The sequence below is a fragment of the Perognathus longimembris genome, chromosome 5 (genome assembly GCF_023159225.1).
Source record: "Perognathus longimembris pacificus isolate PPM17 chromosome 5, ASM2315922v1, whole genome shotgun sequence".
In the NCBI taxonomy this organism is placed as follows: domain Eukaryota; kingdom Metazoa; phylum Chordata; class Mammalia; order Rodentia; family Heteromyidae; genus Perognathus; species Perognathus longimembris.
This window is the reverse complement of record NC_063165.1, coordinates 30,275,267-30,292,802: the sequence shown is the minus strand read 5'-3', so window position 1 is coordinate 30,292,802 and position 17,536 is coordinate 30,275,267. Positions and strand designations below refer to the sequence as shown.

The following is a 17,536-nucleotide window of genomic DNA, read 5'->3' as shown; positions in this document are numbered from 1 at the left end:
ATAAGTAAGAGGACTGAGATGCAGGATAGTCAGAGAAAAACATGTGGTTCTATCTAAAAATAACTAAAGTAATAAAAGAAAGATGTGGGGGACTGAGGGCATGACTTAAATGGGACAGTGCTTGCCTCGTAAGTTCAAGGCTTTGAGTCCAAACTCCAGCTAAGGAGCTAAGGAGAAAAAGAAAGGGAGAGAGGAAGGGAGGAAGCAAGCAAGCAGCCATGTAAGAAGAAAGGCAATAAACAATAAAATATACAAAACATAACATAGGTTCTTATTTTAATTAAATAACTATGACACAATATAAATCATTAATAGAACTTTGCAATGTTTAATGCTAATATAATATGGTACCTAGGAAATAGATATTCAAGAATCATTCTTATTACATAGAACAATGCAATATATATAATATTAGCAATGATATTTCTTCAGATTTTGAAGTATAAGTATCCACGTATACATTCAACCATTCTCTTTAGAAAAAAAGACCAATAAAACTAAATTTCACTTGAATATTCTAACTTCACCCTGATTCATTTAGCTGTTCCCACTATTTCTCTATTTGTACTTGTTTATATTCCTAAGCCTTACCAGGCTCTGCATTAGTGAGTATAAAATCTTCTACTCATGTTTCAGAGAATGTCAAGATCAAGACAAAAACTTGCACTGAAAAAATCTTACTGCTCACATGATGTCTTTACATGTTTTAAAATGACTTACAATTCCTTCACATTCAAGCATGATTACATTTTCAAGAAATACAGTTTTGATTACTAAAAAAATTCAAATAGAATTTAGTTCAAATGGGCAGATTTAGGTAACATGATGGTAAGTTATTTATCATAAATATTTAAAAATTAAAAGTAGTTTATAGCAGAATATAATACATTCTCTTGTTACTGAAGAAGGGGTGTGTAGGAGTGTGTGTGTGTGTGTGTGTGTGTGTGTAAAGTCTAGAAGGATTAACAAATGGTACCTCTGAGAAGTGGATATAGATTAGAGATTTTTTTCAATTTTATTTTAGTTCTTTTCATTTTTGGATTTGTTGGAATATGCACATTTTAATGAGAAGCATTACAATAGCCTCTAAGAATAGAAAAATACAAGAACAAAGCATTTAGGAAGTTGTGTTCAGGTATCAAATTAACAATGAGATGTGTCCTTAGATGTCAGTTCATGTTTATTTGGGTTCATGAGTATGTGAATTCTGTGTTTCACACTAGCCATGAAGTTTTAAATATCATCTCCTGAGAGTCAAACTTAAATGTCTTTCTCAGTTAGTATCCTGTTTAAGTGTACTAGATTCATCAAAAATATTTTTAATATTTTTTTCTTCGTACCTACTAAAACTAACCATAATCAACACTCTCAAATTATCTGTACAGGAGAAAACTATACATCTAACTTCATTATAAAATACAGAGAGAGAGAAACGTAGCTCCCATTTATAGCTGAGCCACAGTGTCCTCTCTGTTTTCCTTGGCATTGCCTTCAACATTGTCAGTGCCACTGTACAAACCTCCCACTGCCAAGAAATAGTAACAAACAGGTGAGCCCTGTGCCTGCTTCCCTTTCACATTAAAATGTTTCTCATCATTACTAGAGCTAATATGTACTTTACCAGATACAATATTCTTCATCAGCCATGTATTAAAGGTTTACCTTCTTGTAAATGAAACATATTGTTAAGGAGATCTTTGAATCAAATAAGTAAGCAGACTACCCTTCAGGCTGTTCACAAACGTTAATGAAATGCCAAGCTCCTCTGAGAGGTCCCAGGTAAGGGATGGATAAACAGAATTGGGTACATAGATTCGATGTCTCCTAAGAGCTAGGAGTTTAAAGAAATAGGTGCTTTCACTAAGGCAGGAAGGCTTCCAGGAGGAAGCCTGTTCTAATGAAATTTGGCTCTTTCTCCTAGGCTGGTACTATAGACTTTGCATCAATTTTGTGCTAAGGAGGCATATTTTCTTCTTTGTGCTGCAAACCTACTTCCCAGCCATGCTGATGGTGATGCTTTCCTGGGTTTCATTCTGGATTGACAGAAGAGCTGTTCCCGCAAGAGTGTCCTTGGGTAAATAATCTTTCTATGCTTTGTAAAATACTCAAATGGGAGAGTGTCCAGAGAAGCTATTTTTAAGGGACGCTACATGAAGAAGAAATGAGAGTGTTGGGTTGGCACAGACAAAGGTGAATGTCAGCATTACAGTGTTTATCCTGCCATTACAGTGTTTATTCGTGCACACATGTAATTAGGTGTTTTCCTTGAGAAACTAGACTTGAGGGATGAAGGCTCTGCCAACTTACCTGTACTTGAATAATAATAAGCATGGAGGGTCTGATTATAAAGCAAAAAGTGACTTCATTTTAAAGCAATGACCCTTTTCCCATTTAAGGAACCCCATGTCACTCCGCCAACTCCATTTACCTTTGCATGATGAACCCTTACATGATGGAAGCAAATGAAATCCACACTGTACTGTCAGTATCTTAATAAATACTGAAGTGAGAGATGCTTCATTTGGAAACAGGAGTGCTGATCAGAAATTAGAGCTTCAGGGCCAAAAACCAGATCCAACCAACCACAGTGGAATTTCAGTACCATGCTACTTTAGCTGGCAAGAGACTTCAGTAGGAAAGAGATTGCCAGCTCATTAAAGCACCACAGAGGTGATTATCTACTCTGTCTAGCATATTCTCTCTCTCTCTCTCTCTCTCTCTGTCTGTCTGTCTCTGTCTCTCTCTGGTTTATGGGAACCATTTTAGACCCACTTAGCAGTTATTGCATCCTTACAAAGTGGAAGGTGCCAATTGGAGCACGTAGATGAGATGCTGCATAATGAGAACAGGGTTAATCCCATTTGCCTTCTCGGCTGGATCAGGACAGAGCTCCCCTGTGTCCTGTGGTTTTGTTCTTTCACCTGAACACTCTATCTAGAGAGAAGATGATGATAAGTGCTTCACAATCATTGTAATTATCACACAATTCATCTCGAAAAAGATGATTTCAAAGTTAATGCTCACAAATTATATGCATACTTTAGAAGAGCATTTGAAAGGCATAAATTATTAAAATTAATAATTTGCTCACCTCTTTCCTCTATTAAAAGCCTCAATCCACAAGCATTTGGGGGCTTACATATCTTCAAAGGAAAACTACTGTCTGAATGAGCAATTAAATTATTGTGACCATGTCTTCACATCAGAGCATCTGTGTCCTGACCCTAGCTCTGAGATGGGAGCAGCATAAATCCAACAGGCGACTGAGGGCACATTCCCAGCCCTGAGAAAGGATGAGAAAGACACTCAGTCTCTAAAGGTTCATGAACACGATTTTTAATCAGATTCCTCAAGTTGACGGCTCTGCTCTTACACTGTGAAATGACAGCTAGAAGTGCTCAGAGGTTAAAATGATTGGAGAACACAGGAATATTACATTTAAGTCATGCTGAAATTCCCTGAGAGTTTGGAAACTTCCATGCATATTTATGTAAAGCAATATGCAAATCCGAAGTGTCCCTCTACCATTTCTATTAAAATAAGAACACCAATATTCCTAACAGAGTACTGTATTCTCCGGCTTTTGCTTTCTTTAACCTTCAAGTCTTTTCAAAGAAAAGTTGCCCTCTGCTTGATTTGCCTTTCCAAACACTGCTCAGTTTCTGGATGGTACATTGCATTCATGCCTACATTTCAGAACACAAGTACAGTACATATTGATCTGATCACAGTAATTAACAATTCCATCTACTTATCATTACTATGTGTCTGGGTATTTATTTTCTGCTTATGTGTAAAACACAGGTAGGTTATTATAAATCACGGTCCTCACTATCTCACTATGCTATCGAATCCTATTGATTGTATTTGGGTATCGACTGGCCAACCTCTCCTCACCTTCTTATGCTTGCCAGCCTCCAGTTATGACTGCTTTGCATTTTCATGTACTTCTTTTAAACATGTGCATATGAGAGAACATGCAGAAATTGTCTATATCTGATTTATTTCACTAACACAATGTCCTCCAGTTCTACCCATTTTACTGTTTACATTTTATCCTATCATTTGGTAGAACATCATTCCTTGTATGGCTGAATACTATTCTGCTCTTTGGAGGGCATTCAGGCTACTGTGAGTGACAAAGCAACAATTATGGAGAATAGGTATATCTTTGATATGTTGATCTCATTTCCTCAGGGCATATAAGCAGAGTGGGATAGTCAGATCATATGACAGATATATTTCTAGTGTCTCAAGGAGACTCCATACTGTTCTCATAATGGCTGGACCAATTTACATTTCCATGACCAGTAAATCAGAGTTCCCATTTCTCTATATTCTTGCTAATATTTGTTATTTTTATAATAATCTTTTTAACAGCCATTCTAACAAGAGCAAAGTAATTTCTCCATGTAGTTTTGACTTATGTTTCTCTCATGACTAATATAGTTGAGTGTTTTTCATAAATTAGCCATTTGATTTTCTTCCCCAGAAGAGTAATTATTTACATATTTCGTTCATTTCTTGAGCACTTTTTCATAAATTAGTTGACTATTAGAATTTCTTCATTTGAATAATAATTATTCATGTACTTTGCTCACTTATAATCAATTGTTTGGTCTTTATTATTGATTTTTACCTATACCAATATTGGTCTTGAAGTTTTTTCTTTATACTTCTTCCAGTAATTTCATAGTTTCAGATCTTACACTTAGACAAGTCGCTTTCTTCACTTCTTCAGTCTATTACAATAGGTTTTGGTTAAAATGTAGAGAGAAATCTGACCTTAATAAGATAATAACCTAATCACCTTTCATAGTCTAGGTGTTGAAAATGCCTATTTTACTCCCTGTTCTTCTTGTTTCACTTCAATCCTCCTACCACAGTATCTCCAAAATGCAAATGAAATCTCACCTAAAATATCATTAAAGTACTCTCAGCTTGGGCTGGGGATATGGCCTAGTGACAAGAGAGCTTGCCTCATATACATGAAGCCCTGCATTCAATTCCCCAGCACCACATATACAGAAAACAGCCTGAAGTGGCGCTGTGGCTCAAGTGGCAGAGTGCTAGCCTTGAGCAAAAAGAAGCCAGGGACAGTGCTCAGGCCCTGAGTCCAAGCCCCAGGACTGGCAAAAAAAAAAAAAAGTACTCTCAGCTTGGAATCCAAGATGCTCTGCGAGTGCCAGATGAAAAATAGGATACTCAGTTCACTTTGAACCACCCCCCCCCAGTAAACCAGAAACCCTGCCCTGCCCCCATATACTTACACTAAGCTAATGTGCACAATGTTTCCATGGCTAATTGTTTATCTATACATTTGTTCTAGCTGCCCTTCTCTTTAGATTACCTCTCTTACCTTTCTCCTCTGCCAAAATCCTACCACCTGTCCACAACTGATGGCTCCAACAAAGAGTGTCCCCATCATTGAACCCCATGACCACTTCTAGACTCCTCTTCTATTAAATATTTGGCTAAGAAGCAGGGATCATTTTAAGGAGCTCCTTAAGGAAAAGAACCACTGTTACCATCTTTGTGTCCCTGCAGTGACTAGCACAGGGCCTCATGTCTAATTCATAATACACAATTGCTATGCCATTCATTGTTTTTAATACTTTTTCTGGTTAAAAAAAAGACCCTCGGGCTGGGGATATAGCCTAGTGGCAAGAGTGCCTGCCTCGGATACACGAGGCCCTAGGTTCGATTCCCCAGCACCACATATACAGAAAACCGCCAGAAGTGGCGCTGTGGCTGAAGTGGCAGAGTGCTAGCCTTGAGCGGGAAGAAGCCAGGGACAGTGCTCAGGCCCTGAGTCCAAGGCCTAGGACTGGCCAAAAAAAAAAAAAAAAAAAAAAAAAAAAAAGACCCTCAAATGTATAGGAATCTCCGTTGTGACAAGACAATTCTCATAGGAGATAGCCCCCTTCCAAATCAAATGTGTGATGCATTCTCTGTATATGGGATTTGGAAAGGAGAGATTGTGTAGGAATAATAAATTTGTTTAGGGGTATTTGAACAATAGTGGAAGGATGAATAGTATTATATTTAATTAGAAAATTAATGTCTGAAGAAGATCATCAAAGTCTACAAGCCTTAAGTGACTCATGGAGAAATGTGTGTCCTAACACAGGCTCTGCACATTCTTGGAAAAGTAAACATCTCCAAACAAATCCATTTATGTAACCATCACAGAGACCAGCAGGGCCTCTAATGGCACTTGCTGGCAACTGGCAATTTTGGGGGAATATGTTTTTCTATGTCCATAGACTGGGGTTGGGATATTCCTTTCATCTTCCTTTCCCTTACATTACGTCACATTTCCTTTCTGCCTAGTCCTATGGGGGAATATGGGTTTTACTCATATGAAGAGATACCTGTTCCTTTCAAGAGAGTGTTCATAGCAACACTGCTACAGAAGAGGGAGTGGCACCTGTTCTGCCTGCTACTTGGATGCTGGTCAATGACCATCTCCCTTATGCATGGCCCCAAGTGGCCAATGAAACACAAGCATGAATAATTCTTCCCAGCGTGTCCTAAATTCACCCCATGCATGTTGTTAAAAGTTAATATGGCGGAGCTGCAGGGGCCCGGGGGAGCTGAGTCAAATGGTTAAACGGTCTCTGGTTAAATGGTCTCTCATAACACTTTCCTAACTATGCATAGCATGATCTGTAGGTGGGAAGGTAATTTTCTAATCCCAACACATGACCTTTCTTTAAACTAAATGGTCTCGTCATATAATTCAAAACTCCTTTATTGGGATGTTAACTTTAATGGATCTTGAAGGAATACTGTTTGTCACGATTAATGTATTTCTAAGGGGTGGCTCAAAACATAATGAGTGTGTTTAATGTAGCTGTAATAGCCTTGACTTCAAGTTCTACTGCTGTAAGAATTTATATTTTAGTTTTCTCATCATTGACTCCCCCCTATACAAACATTCCTACTCCCCACCTCCCATCTGTTTCATTAAAGTTATTATTATTACTTATATTAAGTAAAGGAAATCCAGAATACTGCTTTGAAAATATATAAAACTATAATCAAGAACCATTTTAGATAAAATAACTGATAGTTTATAACATCTAGGGATATATAAACAATGCAATTCCTTTTTATTAATCCAATAATGATTTGTTCAAAATATATGAGACCTTTCTGACATACACAAATTATGTCTTTTTTCTACACCCTTACTTTATCCACTAAGTCTATATTATTGTCTGTTGAAATATATTATTTTCCCTTCCATATCTTAGAAAATCAACTACAGTAGATTTTTTTTAAAAAATGGTAGTAGTGGAATACTGTTACTTGCTAAACAGGTACACTAATAATTGAGCTATTGCCCAAGTCCTTGCTTTAGTTATTTTTTTCATATAAGGTCTTGCATTCTTACACAGAGAATCCTGGACCATGATCCTGTTGTCTATGCCTCCTCCAAAGGTGAGAATACAGTGTGTACTGCCCAACCAAACTTGTTAGTTGACCTAAAGTTGCACTAATCTTTGCCTAGACTGGCCTAAAACTACAATCCTACCAACCTCCTCTCTCTCTCTGTCTCTGTCTCTGTCTGTCTCTCTCTGTCTCTCTGTCTCTGTCTCTGTCTCTCTCTCTCGCTCTCTCTCTCTCTCTCTCCTCGTCATGGGGCTTGAACTCAGGGCCTGAACTCAGGGGCCTGGGCACTGTTCCTCGGCGATTTTGCTCAAGGATCGTGCTCTACCATTTTGAACCACAATTCTGGTTTTCTGGTGGTTAATTGAAGTCTCACAGGCTTCCTGCCAGGGTTGGCTTTGAATCATGAGCCTCAGATCTCAGTAGAGGTGTGAGCCCCTGGGACAAGGACAACCTCTATTTTCTGACTAGCTGGGAATGTAGCCTTGAGCCATGCTACCCAGGGAACAGTTCAAATTTTTGAACTAATGAGGTAAACTACTACATAGAAATGTTAGTTTGTGATTCCTTTGGTTTCTATCAGTGAATTATTAAAGGGATTGAGATTGGGGCTTATTGAAAAGCATAAATTACCTTTTTTTTCTCTTGACATATTTCACAAAACTATGCAGTATGTTTCCCCCAAGACTCTTCATGTGCAAAGATTGGTTTATAAATTTAAAAAAACAAAAGGAAATTTCCTTTACAGTACCCAAATGAGAAGTAGGTTTTCAGGAATAAAGCACAGGATTACTACTCAAGGAAAGAAATTTCAATCCTGTTCCAGACAAAATTTGGGCCAATTACTTAGCCACTCTCAGTTCATATTTATTAGTCACAACATGCCACTAATCAACACTGACGTAACTGTGTGATACCTGTACCTGTAATGTTTATAGAAATTTCCCATCTCCATGTTTATGTAACAAGTATGTTTTAGAGCCAAAGAGGGCAATCCACCTAGAATATGAAAATAGTTGCTTGTACCACAAGAAACCTGGAACCTGAAGATACAGTTACTGGGTTTAATATTAAGAGCTGGAGTAGTATTTAGGTTTATTAGGAATTTCAATCAAGGTGACATTCTGGGTTGTCACATGATACATCTCAAATTTCCAGGTTGTGTTTGCCTTGGCTATACAAACTGAACACTTTGTTTGCAATTGAGTGGCTCTAAAGAGCTGTTAATATGTTCGACATGGGCCAACCTCCCGTGAGAACCTCACAAAATGACTGTACACACAAAAGAAACCTGTTAGTGAAAGCTGTCTCCATACTATATCTCTACATTTATGTAAGCTTTTCCTGGTTTTCTGGACTCCTTACACCCTACAATAATCATTAAGGATTCCATTTTTGCTCCTTGCTGGAAATTAAGAAGTAAAACCATTCCAGTCAATGTATAATATTGTAAACATTTCCATTAGAAGTAACTACTTGAAATATTTACAGTATGATACTTTTTCTCCAGGCAGGACCTTGGCAATATCCTGAGTTAACCTATATTTTACTAAGGAAATCAGTCAATTTTTCCTCTATTATCCTAAAGAATCCCCTACCTGTGATGCTCATGAAAGAGAGAAGCCAAGGAAAGGAAAAGAAGAGAAGAGAGGGAAAGTTAGATAAGAAAGGGGAGAATAGAAAAGGAGGAAAACTGACTGGCAATTAGTAGTTGTGTAGTAAATGTTTTCACTGAAAACAAGCACATATACACTCAGAATTTCAACTGAAATGAACAGTTTCATTAACAAGAGACTAAGAGAATAATGACGGCCTTAAGAGTTTCTCTATGAATGATTGTCATATGGATTCACCATATCTGGAGACAGCAGTCTTCAAAGGTAATAAAGATCATTCTAGAAGTGATCTCAAGGGTCCTTCTGCACCATAAAAGACTTAAAGATAGACACAAAGACAATTGCTTGATGAGGACCATTGTTACATAATAAGTAAGATGAACGGGAATAACTTTGATATTTCTTTCCAAGAATCGTTTTTTAACTGGTCACCGTTTTGCATTTCTGGGATGGTAGGAGAGGCCCCTTGAGGAAAGGCTTGTTGACATGACTTGACTTTGTGTTTTTAAAGATGAAGAAAGGGCAATGGGAGTGAAAGCAAGAAGCAGATGTGAAAATAAAAATCCACTGGCATCTGTGTGCACAGCCAACCTGTAGATTTTCACCACCAACCCATTGGCTGGCCACATTGATACTGCTATAGAAGCACACCAGCTGGTATGATCTAGGAGTAGGTCTGGGAACTTGAACAGCTGAATCACTAAGTTGTCACTCTGCGATTGACAGGAATCACCACGGTGCTGACCATGTCTACCATCGTCACTGGAGTGAGTACTTCCATGCCTCAGGTGTCTTATGTCAAAGCTGTGGATGTGTACTTGTGGGTCAGCTCCCTCTTTGTGTTCCTGTCAGTCATCGAGTATGCCGCCGTGAATTACCTCACTACCATGGAAGAGTGGGAAAGGTTCAAGAGCGGAAGGAAGGTACGGCCCTGCTTTGACTACTGGATCCCATTTCCAACAGGGGGAGACTAGTCTTTTCTAAAATCCTATTCCCATAAGACTTAGGGGCCTTGAGTTGAGTCCATAATTCTTAGCAAGCTCAAGTTAGTAGGATGGTGACAATTTATTATTGAACTTGAGTCTCTGCTCTGCGCTGGCTGGCTACTTTGTACCCTCACCTGGTTGTGAGGTGCTTCTCTCAATATGCTGCTCTCTGCTGAGTGGACCCCTTGAAAAGAAGGTGCTAATGTACACAGGCCTTCCTTTCAAGTAACTGAGGATGATGAAGGAAGTAACAATAGCTCACCTGTACCCATGTGATCATCACATATTTGCATTATCCCAAGTACTTTACTTCTCACAGGAACCCTAACAGGTCAGAATTTTATTGCCTTCATGTCACAGAGGTGAAATCAGTATATCTCCAATAAACAATTTCACATTACTTTTCCTTTGGGTTTTTAAAGTTTGTTTTCTTAGGATAATATCTGGCACTAACTTTGCCCAGATTGGCCTTGAACTGTGTACCACCATCCCTGTCCTAAATGTCCTCCTATAAATATGCCATTATCTCAAAAAAAGTTCTACTTGTGCCATTTAGATATTTGTAGGACGAAATAAAGACATGATTTAGAGTTAGAAGTAATGTCAAATCTACCTTCACTATTTTTATCTTTGTGCTACAAATTCTATATTTGAAAAATGATCATTTTCTCCCTGTATACCTTACAAAGCTGTTGTAAAGAACAAACAATATGAAAATGGCTCTAAAATCTTGGTAAGTTATGAAGTGCTATATAACTGTAAGTTCTTATTGGTCTTATGAGTCAAGAACTCACACTCAGATTGAACAAGAATGTTCATTAAGATAGTAAATAAGCAGGCTGATTGACATATGAGGCCTTTGAAGGGAAAGGATATTCTAGAGAGGAGAGAGAAGAAGCGTAGACCTTCCAGCTAAGGGGTCATCAATGACACCACTTCTCACTATTTGAGTTAGAAGCCAGTGTTAAAAGGGGAGTAAGAGGCAAGAACTAGACCAATAGATACAATGACATCATCTTTATTTCAACAAAGCTGTTTGTCAAACATCATTTAGGTCTGTAAGCAGGAAGATCACCAATATTCATCACCGAATTAAAAATGTTCTTTTAAGGTGATTAGCCAAGCTAAACAATTTATGACTCCTCCAGTAGGGCAGTTCTTTTTATACCATTTCAAAGGAGAGATGTGGGAAAAAGATAAAAAATCAATACAAATCCAGTCCAATCAACAAATCAGATCGCTACAGGAGATTCAAGACACGATCAGGAAGCCCAATTTAAGGATAATAGGTATTGAGGAAAACTTGGAGAAAGAAGTTAATGGGATAGGCAATCTATTTAACAGACTATTAGCTGAGAACTTCCCAAATATCCAGAAGGAAAGGCCTATACAGATACAAGAAGCATTTAGAACCCCAAACCGACCAGACCAGAATAGGACATCCCACCGACACATTGTCATCAAAACAAGATCGGTAGAGTACAAGGAAAGAATCCTTAAAGCTGTTAGGGAGAAGAAAACAATCACATATAAAGTAAAAGCAATCAGAATTACCCCAGACTTCTCAGCAGAGACAATGAAAGCAAGGAGAGCCTGGAATGAAGTATACCAAACCCTAAATAAAAATAACTACCAACCAAGAATTCTAGGGGCTGGGGATATAGCCTAGTGGCAAGAGTGCCTGCCTCGGATACACGAGGCCCTAGGTTCGATCGGATACACGAGGCCCTAGGTTCGATTCCCCAGCACCACATATACAGAAAACGGCCAGAAGCGGCGCTGTGGCTCAAGTGGCGAAGTGCTAGCCTTGAGCGGGAAGAAGCCAGGGACAGTGCTCAGGCCCTGAGTCCAAGGCCCAGGACTGGCCAAAAAAAAAAAAAAAAAAAAGAATTCTGTACCCAGCCAAACTCTCATTCATAGCCGAAGGTCAAATAAAAGTCTTCCACATTAAGGAAAAACTGAAACAATATATCTCCACCAAACCAGCTTTACAGAAAATCTTCAAAGACGTACTATACAGGGAAAATAATCAAGATCCCAATACAGACAGAGAAATGAACCCTAAATAGTAAAAATCAGCTTTAAGCAAGATAGTGATAATGAAAGGAACAAGTGATCATCTCTCAATCCTAACTCTCAACATTAATGGACTAAATTCTCCAATCAAACGACATAGGCTCATAGTTGGATCAAAAATCAAGATCCATCAAAGGAGAGATGTGGACACCACTGAAGATCTCACTGCAGACAAAAGGGACTGAGTCACATGTGCCAGGCCCTGTCCTCAGAAAGGAAGCAGAAAATGATTGAGGCAGAGCCAGAAAGGCCTAGCATGATAGGTAATGAAGTTCTTCAGTAAGAAAATCTAAATCAGGGGCTGGGAATATGGCCTAGTGGCAAGAGTGTTGTCTCATATACATGAAGCCCTGGGTTCAATTCCCCAGCACCACATATACAGAAAATGGCCAGAAGTGGTGCTGTGGCTCAAGTGGCAGAGTGCTAGCCTTGAGCAAAAAGAAGCCAGGGACAGTGCTTATACCCTGAGTCCAAGAACCAGGACTGACAAAAAAAAAAACCTAAGTCAAACAACCACTTCCACCATCCTATGGCACACATATCCTAACCTCAGAGCAAGGCAATGAAGAAAGCACTCATACTGACACACACACACACACACACACACACACACACACACATACACGAGAAAGGAAGTTGTTTTTCTTATCTCTTACTGAACTTATTTCCTAATTCCAAGATCTAGTACTCAGTTGAAAGAAGTCAGAGCTATAATCTAGACAAAAGATACCTTTGCAATGTGCTTATTTGTGAACATTAATGAAGAAATTAAAGATAAATTGTGTTTGGAAGTCCTAGGATTTGAACTCAGGACCTCACACTTGTTATGGAGACACCTGAACACTCAAGCCACACTCCACCTCCACTTTACTCTTCTTTTTTATATGAGGTCTTCAATTTTCTCATATGACTAGCTTCGAACCACGCTTTTCCTACCTATGCCTCTTGTATATCTAGGATTACAAATGTCCACCACCATTTTTGGTTTGTTGTTGGAGATGGGTTATTGCTAACATTTTTGCCCAATTGGGCTCAAACTGAGATCCTCTCCATTGGTACCTCCTGTGTATCTGGGATTATAGTCCTACACCAATATACCCAACCCTGTATTAGTTCAAAATTTGTTTCTATTGAGCTAATTTATACACTTCTGAAAAATGACAGCCTACTAGTAAATATAAACTAAAATTTTAATTCATTATACAGATAATTCAAAAGTATAAAAGCAGAGACAGAAAATTATATGTGTTTATCAAAGATTTAGCTTCTTTAACACACTAATGATAGATTTGTTCCAATAAAAGCTTAATAGAGGAACGGATCAAGGAGGATTGCAGTTTGAGATCAGCCAGGGCATATGCTCAAGACCCCTTTTCAATCTGCAGCTGGGCACAGTGGAGTGCATCTATAATCCCAGCTGCACTGGAAACTGAGATTGCAGTTCCAGGCCAGCCTGAACAAAACATTTTCAAGAAAGAAGATGAGTGTGGTACCACACTTCTGTCATCTCACCAAGAAGAAAAGTCAAATGGAAGTGGGTCATAATTGAAGCAGACACCTGGTCAGGAAGACATTACCTCAAAAATAACTAGTTCATGGGTTGGGAGTGTGGCTTAGTGGTACAGTGCTTGCCTAGCATGCATGAGGCCTGGGTTCAATTCCTCAGTACCACATAAACAGAAAAAGCTGGACGTGGCACTGTGGCTCAAATGAGAGAGTGCTAGCCTTGAGCAAAAAGAAGCCAGAGACAGTGCCCAGGCTCTGAGTTCAAGCCCCAGGACTGGCCAAAAATAATAATAACTAGTTCAAAAAAAAGGGTAGGGTATGTGGGTTCATGACAGGACCCCTTCCTAGCAAGTGTGAGGTCCTGATTTTAAACCCTATCCAATGATGGCTTAGAAACCATCTATGAAACTATATAAAGTTTTTATATCTTGAGATCTGCAATTGAACTCACTATTAATATTTACTGGTATTATTCAGTCTTGATCTCACTGCATGGGCATTTTATCCAAATTCATTTTGTTGTGGAAAAAATCATCCAGCTAAGTAAAAAAGGGACAACATATTTCAGTGGCTCCCCTTGTCAGTTCACTGACTGTGAGTCCCCATGCCTTTAAATTAAGTAAAATATTAAGTTTTTAAATTTCAGGACCTGCTCTGCAACCACCAAGTCTAATGAAGAATCTACAGTTGCCTCTCCATATTTGCTCATTTTTCCACTTCCCAAAAGATCTGGAAATTATTTTATTTCCTTGAAGAGCAATTACTCAACAGCTGCATGCCTTACACTAGTGGTGATTACTTTCCCCTTATAGTAAAAACTGAAAGAAATTGTTCAGATTAGATGCAATCAGACACTGGAGCTAGAAAGCACCGAGAATTTGGTCCCTCAGAAAAATAAATCAATTTCATGTAGTTTATTTGGGCTATGCTAGCATCATTTATAGGTGCTTTTAAGCAAATCTAAGTACCCCTGGCCAATTTAGATTTTAAATGAGCAGCTGAAATCATTCCCTAACTCATCCTCAACTCAAGTATAAACAGAATACTACATGACATTTTTCTTCTTTTAGAAGAATTTACTTTAATGCACACAGAGTAGGCATACTTCCACATTCTTTCTAAGGATAGAAAAATTAGCTGAAATCCAAACCTATTTGGCTTATGTAGATAGTTTGAAAAGACATTTTATACTTGAATTCACAAATTATAGCAAGCCACTCATTCTATTCAGAACCAAAGAGAAAATTGTGTGTCGTCAGTGTCTATCAGGCCAGGATGAAGTCAGGAGACAGTGACAAGATAGCTGTTACTACCGTTTCCTTGTATGGTGTCCTAATATCTCACAAAAACAAATACAAGCCTCCTTTTTTATTTCACTAACTGCCAGAAAATGTTTTTCATTTGTTACTAAAACATATTTTGGTTGGACACCAAGAGCAAAATTAGAATTTTTTCTAATGAACAAAAACATTCTTAGCATTTATGAAAACTATGTTTTAGATCTGGTTTACCTTTTTACTATAACTTATGCATAAAGTCTTATTTATTACTTACTAAATATTTCTTTTTGGACAGACTTCTGGGATATACAATATGGATGCAGTTCAAGCCATGGCCTTCGATGGTTGTTACCATGACAGCGAGACTGACATAGACCAGACTTCTTTTTCTCTACACTCAGAAGAGGAGGGCTCTATGAGAGAAAGATCCACAGGCAGTCCGAGCACAGAATCCTCTCAGATAAACAGAAGAAAATCCCTAGGAGGAAACAGTGGTAGAATCATGCTGGAAAACAACCATGACATTGACACGTATTGTAGAGTTTTATTTCCCACTGTGTATATAATATTTAATTTATTCTACTGGGGGATATATGTATAAGGAAGATTCCCCCCCCCCCCATTATTCTTTACATAGTGTATCGTGCTTGAGATCAAAACCAGGGTTTTAGGGTTCTAGGCAAACACCCTGCCAGCCCTAGCCCAAAGTGGATTTTCTACTCTATAAATTTGTATCAGAGTCATATTATGTTATTTAAAAACTTTTGGATATGAGTTGCATCATACTAGATTAAACCAGGAGAGAGCCACTTATGTCTCCTGGCCTAAAGAACTTTTGAAAGTGGACTGATTTACATCTAGGAAAGAGTTCAAAGTTTTATAATTTGTCTCCATAAATAAGAGCCCTGGGCATTTATGTAATGGGAAAAAATGTTTTTCTACAGGGATGTGCTTGATAACTACGTTATCTGGACTGGGCCCTCTTTTCTTAATGAAAATGTTCTTTATTTAACTAGGGAATTAATTCAAGGACAATCTATCTCATAGTGTCAGTCAAGTGCCAGATTACTTCATGAACCATGTCCTCCTGTGGGAGGACAGCAAAGTCTCAGCACTTTCCTGAGTCCCAGAAGAGCTCCTTTCCTATCTCCACTCAGTTCTCTTGTCTGTAATATTTTGTATATTATCTTGAGTCCCAAAGAGGGAAAATAGCTGAATTCCACTCAGTCTGTTGGCCTAATGTTCACACTCCAATCATCAATAACAGTAGCTAGTATTTTGTAGCTAGGATTTAACTTTCATAGCTTTTTAGGATAGATAACTGTTTGGATTATTTTAATAATCAAATGCCAATTATTATCTGCATGTTCCAGGCACTTTATTCACTATTGTAAACTGAAAAACAAGTACGAAATCACCCAGTCCTTCCATCTCTGAGTGTACACCCCAGTAATAGCAAACTGGTTGGTTAACACCCAAGATAACAAATATTAATATGGAGGTATACTCAACATGATTTGTGAGTTCTGAAAAAAAGGATACAAAATAAGGGAAAGAATAACCATAATGTGGCAGGTAGGAGGTAGATTCTCAAATCATAGACCAAAGATGTATTCAGATGTTTTATTACTGAGTGGAGAAAAAGATGGAATGAAAGCCGTGATTTTCAGTGACCTTGGTTAGACACATAAATCAACTCAAATGCGTATTTAATAAATGTTTTTGAGTATATAAAGCTCAGATAATTAGTATTCACTTCACAAGTCAGCCTAGTGCATGCTTTTGTGTTGGATATTTTATGAAAACGTCACCATTTGGAGAAGGGCCTTTGGTGGGAAATATGAAAATTTCACACTCCTGTAATTGGAGAGATTGACAAGAGAAATCAATGAAATGGAGTACTACTTCCAATGTCTCCTTTTGTTTTACCATAAAGTTAGCCAAACTTATTCAAATTATTTAATGCAGGTGCATAAAAATACACTTTTTCTATTTCATAGTAACATGGATTTTGTTCTTTAGTTGTGAATCCATTAGGATTCTAAAGAATCCCCTCCCTCCTGTGTGCAGAAGGTTAAAAGGAAAATTCTTTCTCTATTTTCAGTTTCCTCGTGAGCAGAATAATTCTGGCATATGCTTTTTCTGTTTTCTGATTTTCCCAAAGTCTGCATATAATTTATGTAACACAAACATAAAAATATACAAATCGGACACATATGCAACATTTGTATCTTCCAGTTGTCTAGTTCTCCACATATTGCTGTTTGTCATATACATTGAATTATTACATTCACCATGTTTAACCCATCTCCTGGGTATATTCATTTCACTATTGTAAGTTAAATTTATCACTGGATACATTTGCAGTCTAGGTTAGGGAATGGGCCTCCAGATATCCACACATACAACCAGAATTCCTCCTGAGGAGGAGTGTTAATGCACAATTATTGGCCAGTCAAATATAACATTTGTTAGTGTCCAGAAATACAAGTGTTACATTTTTAAAGTGAATATCTAACCTAAGAAATAAAATGTATTTACTGCACCAGCAAATTGTTATGAGTGTTAAATAAATATGAAGGTATTTTCCAATGTTCTTTTCAAATGGTTTGTGAAGACAGAGCTTTCCCTGTTACCTTCATTTCTAACAGTGAGCAACTGACTTTCTAGTTTAGTT

At 38.0% G+C, this 17,536-nt stretch overlaps 1 protein-coding gene across 1 annotated transcript in view; it reads left to right on the top strand.

The window, feature by feature from the left end:
* Positions 1 to 15,460, top strand: part of Gabrr3 (gamma-aminobutyric acid type A receptor subunit rho3) — a 38,396-nt gene extending 22,936 nt beyond the window's left edge. Inside the window, exons 7-9 of the mRNA XM_048345956.1 lie at positions 1,922 to 2,074; positions 9,738 to 9,934; positions 15,155 to 15,460. Of these exons, the coding sequence (XP_048201913.1) occupies positions 1,922 to 2,074; positions 9,738 to 9,934; positions 15,155 to 15,460 (656 nt within the window). The remainder of the gene's footprint in view (positions 1 to 1,921; positions 2,075 to 9,737; positions 9,935 to 15,154) is intronic.
* The last annotated feature ends 2,076 nt before the right edge of the window (positions 15,461 to 17,536 follow it).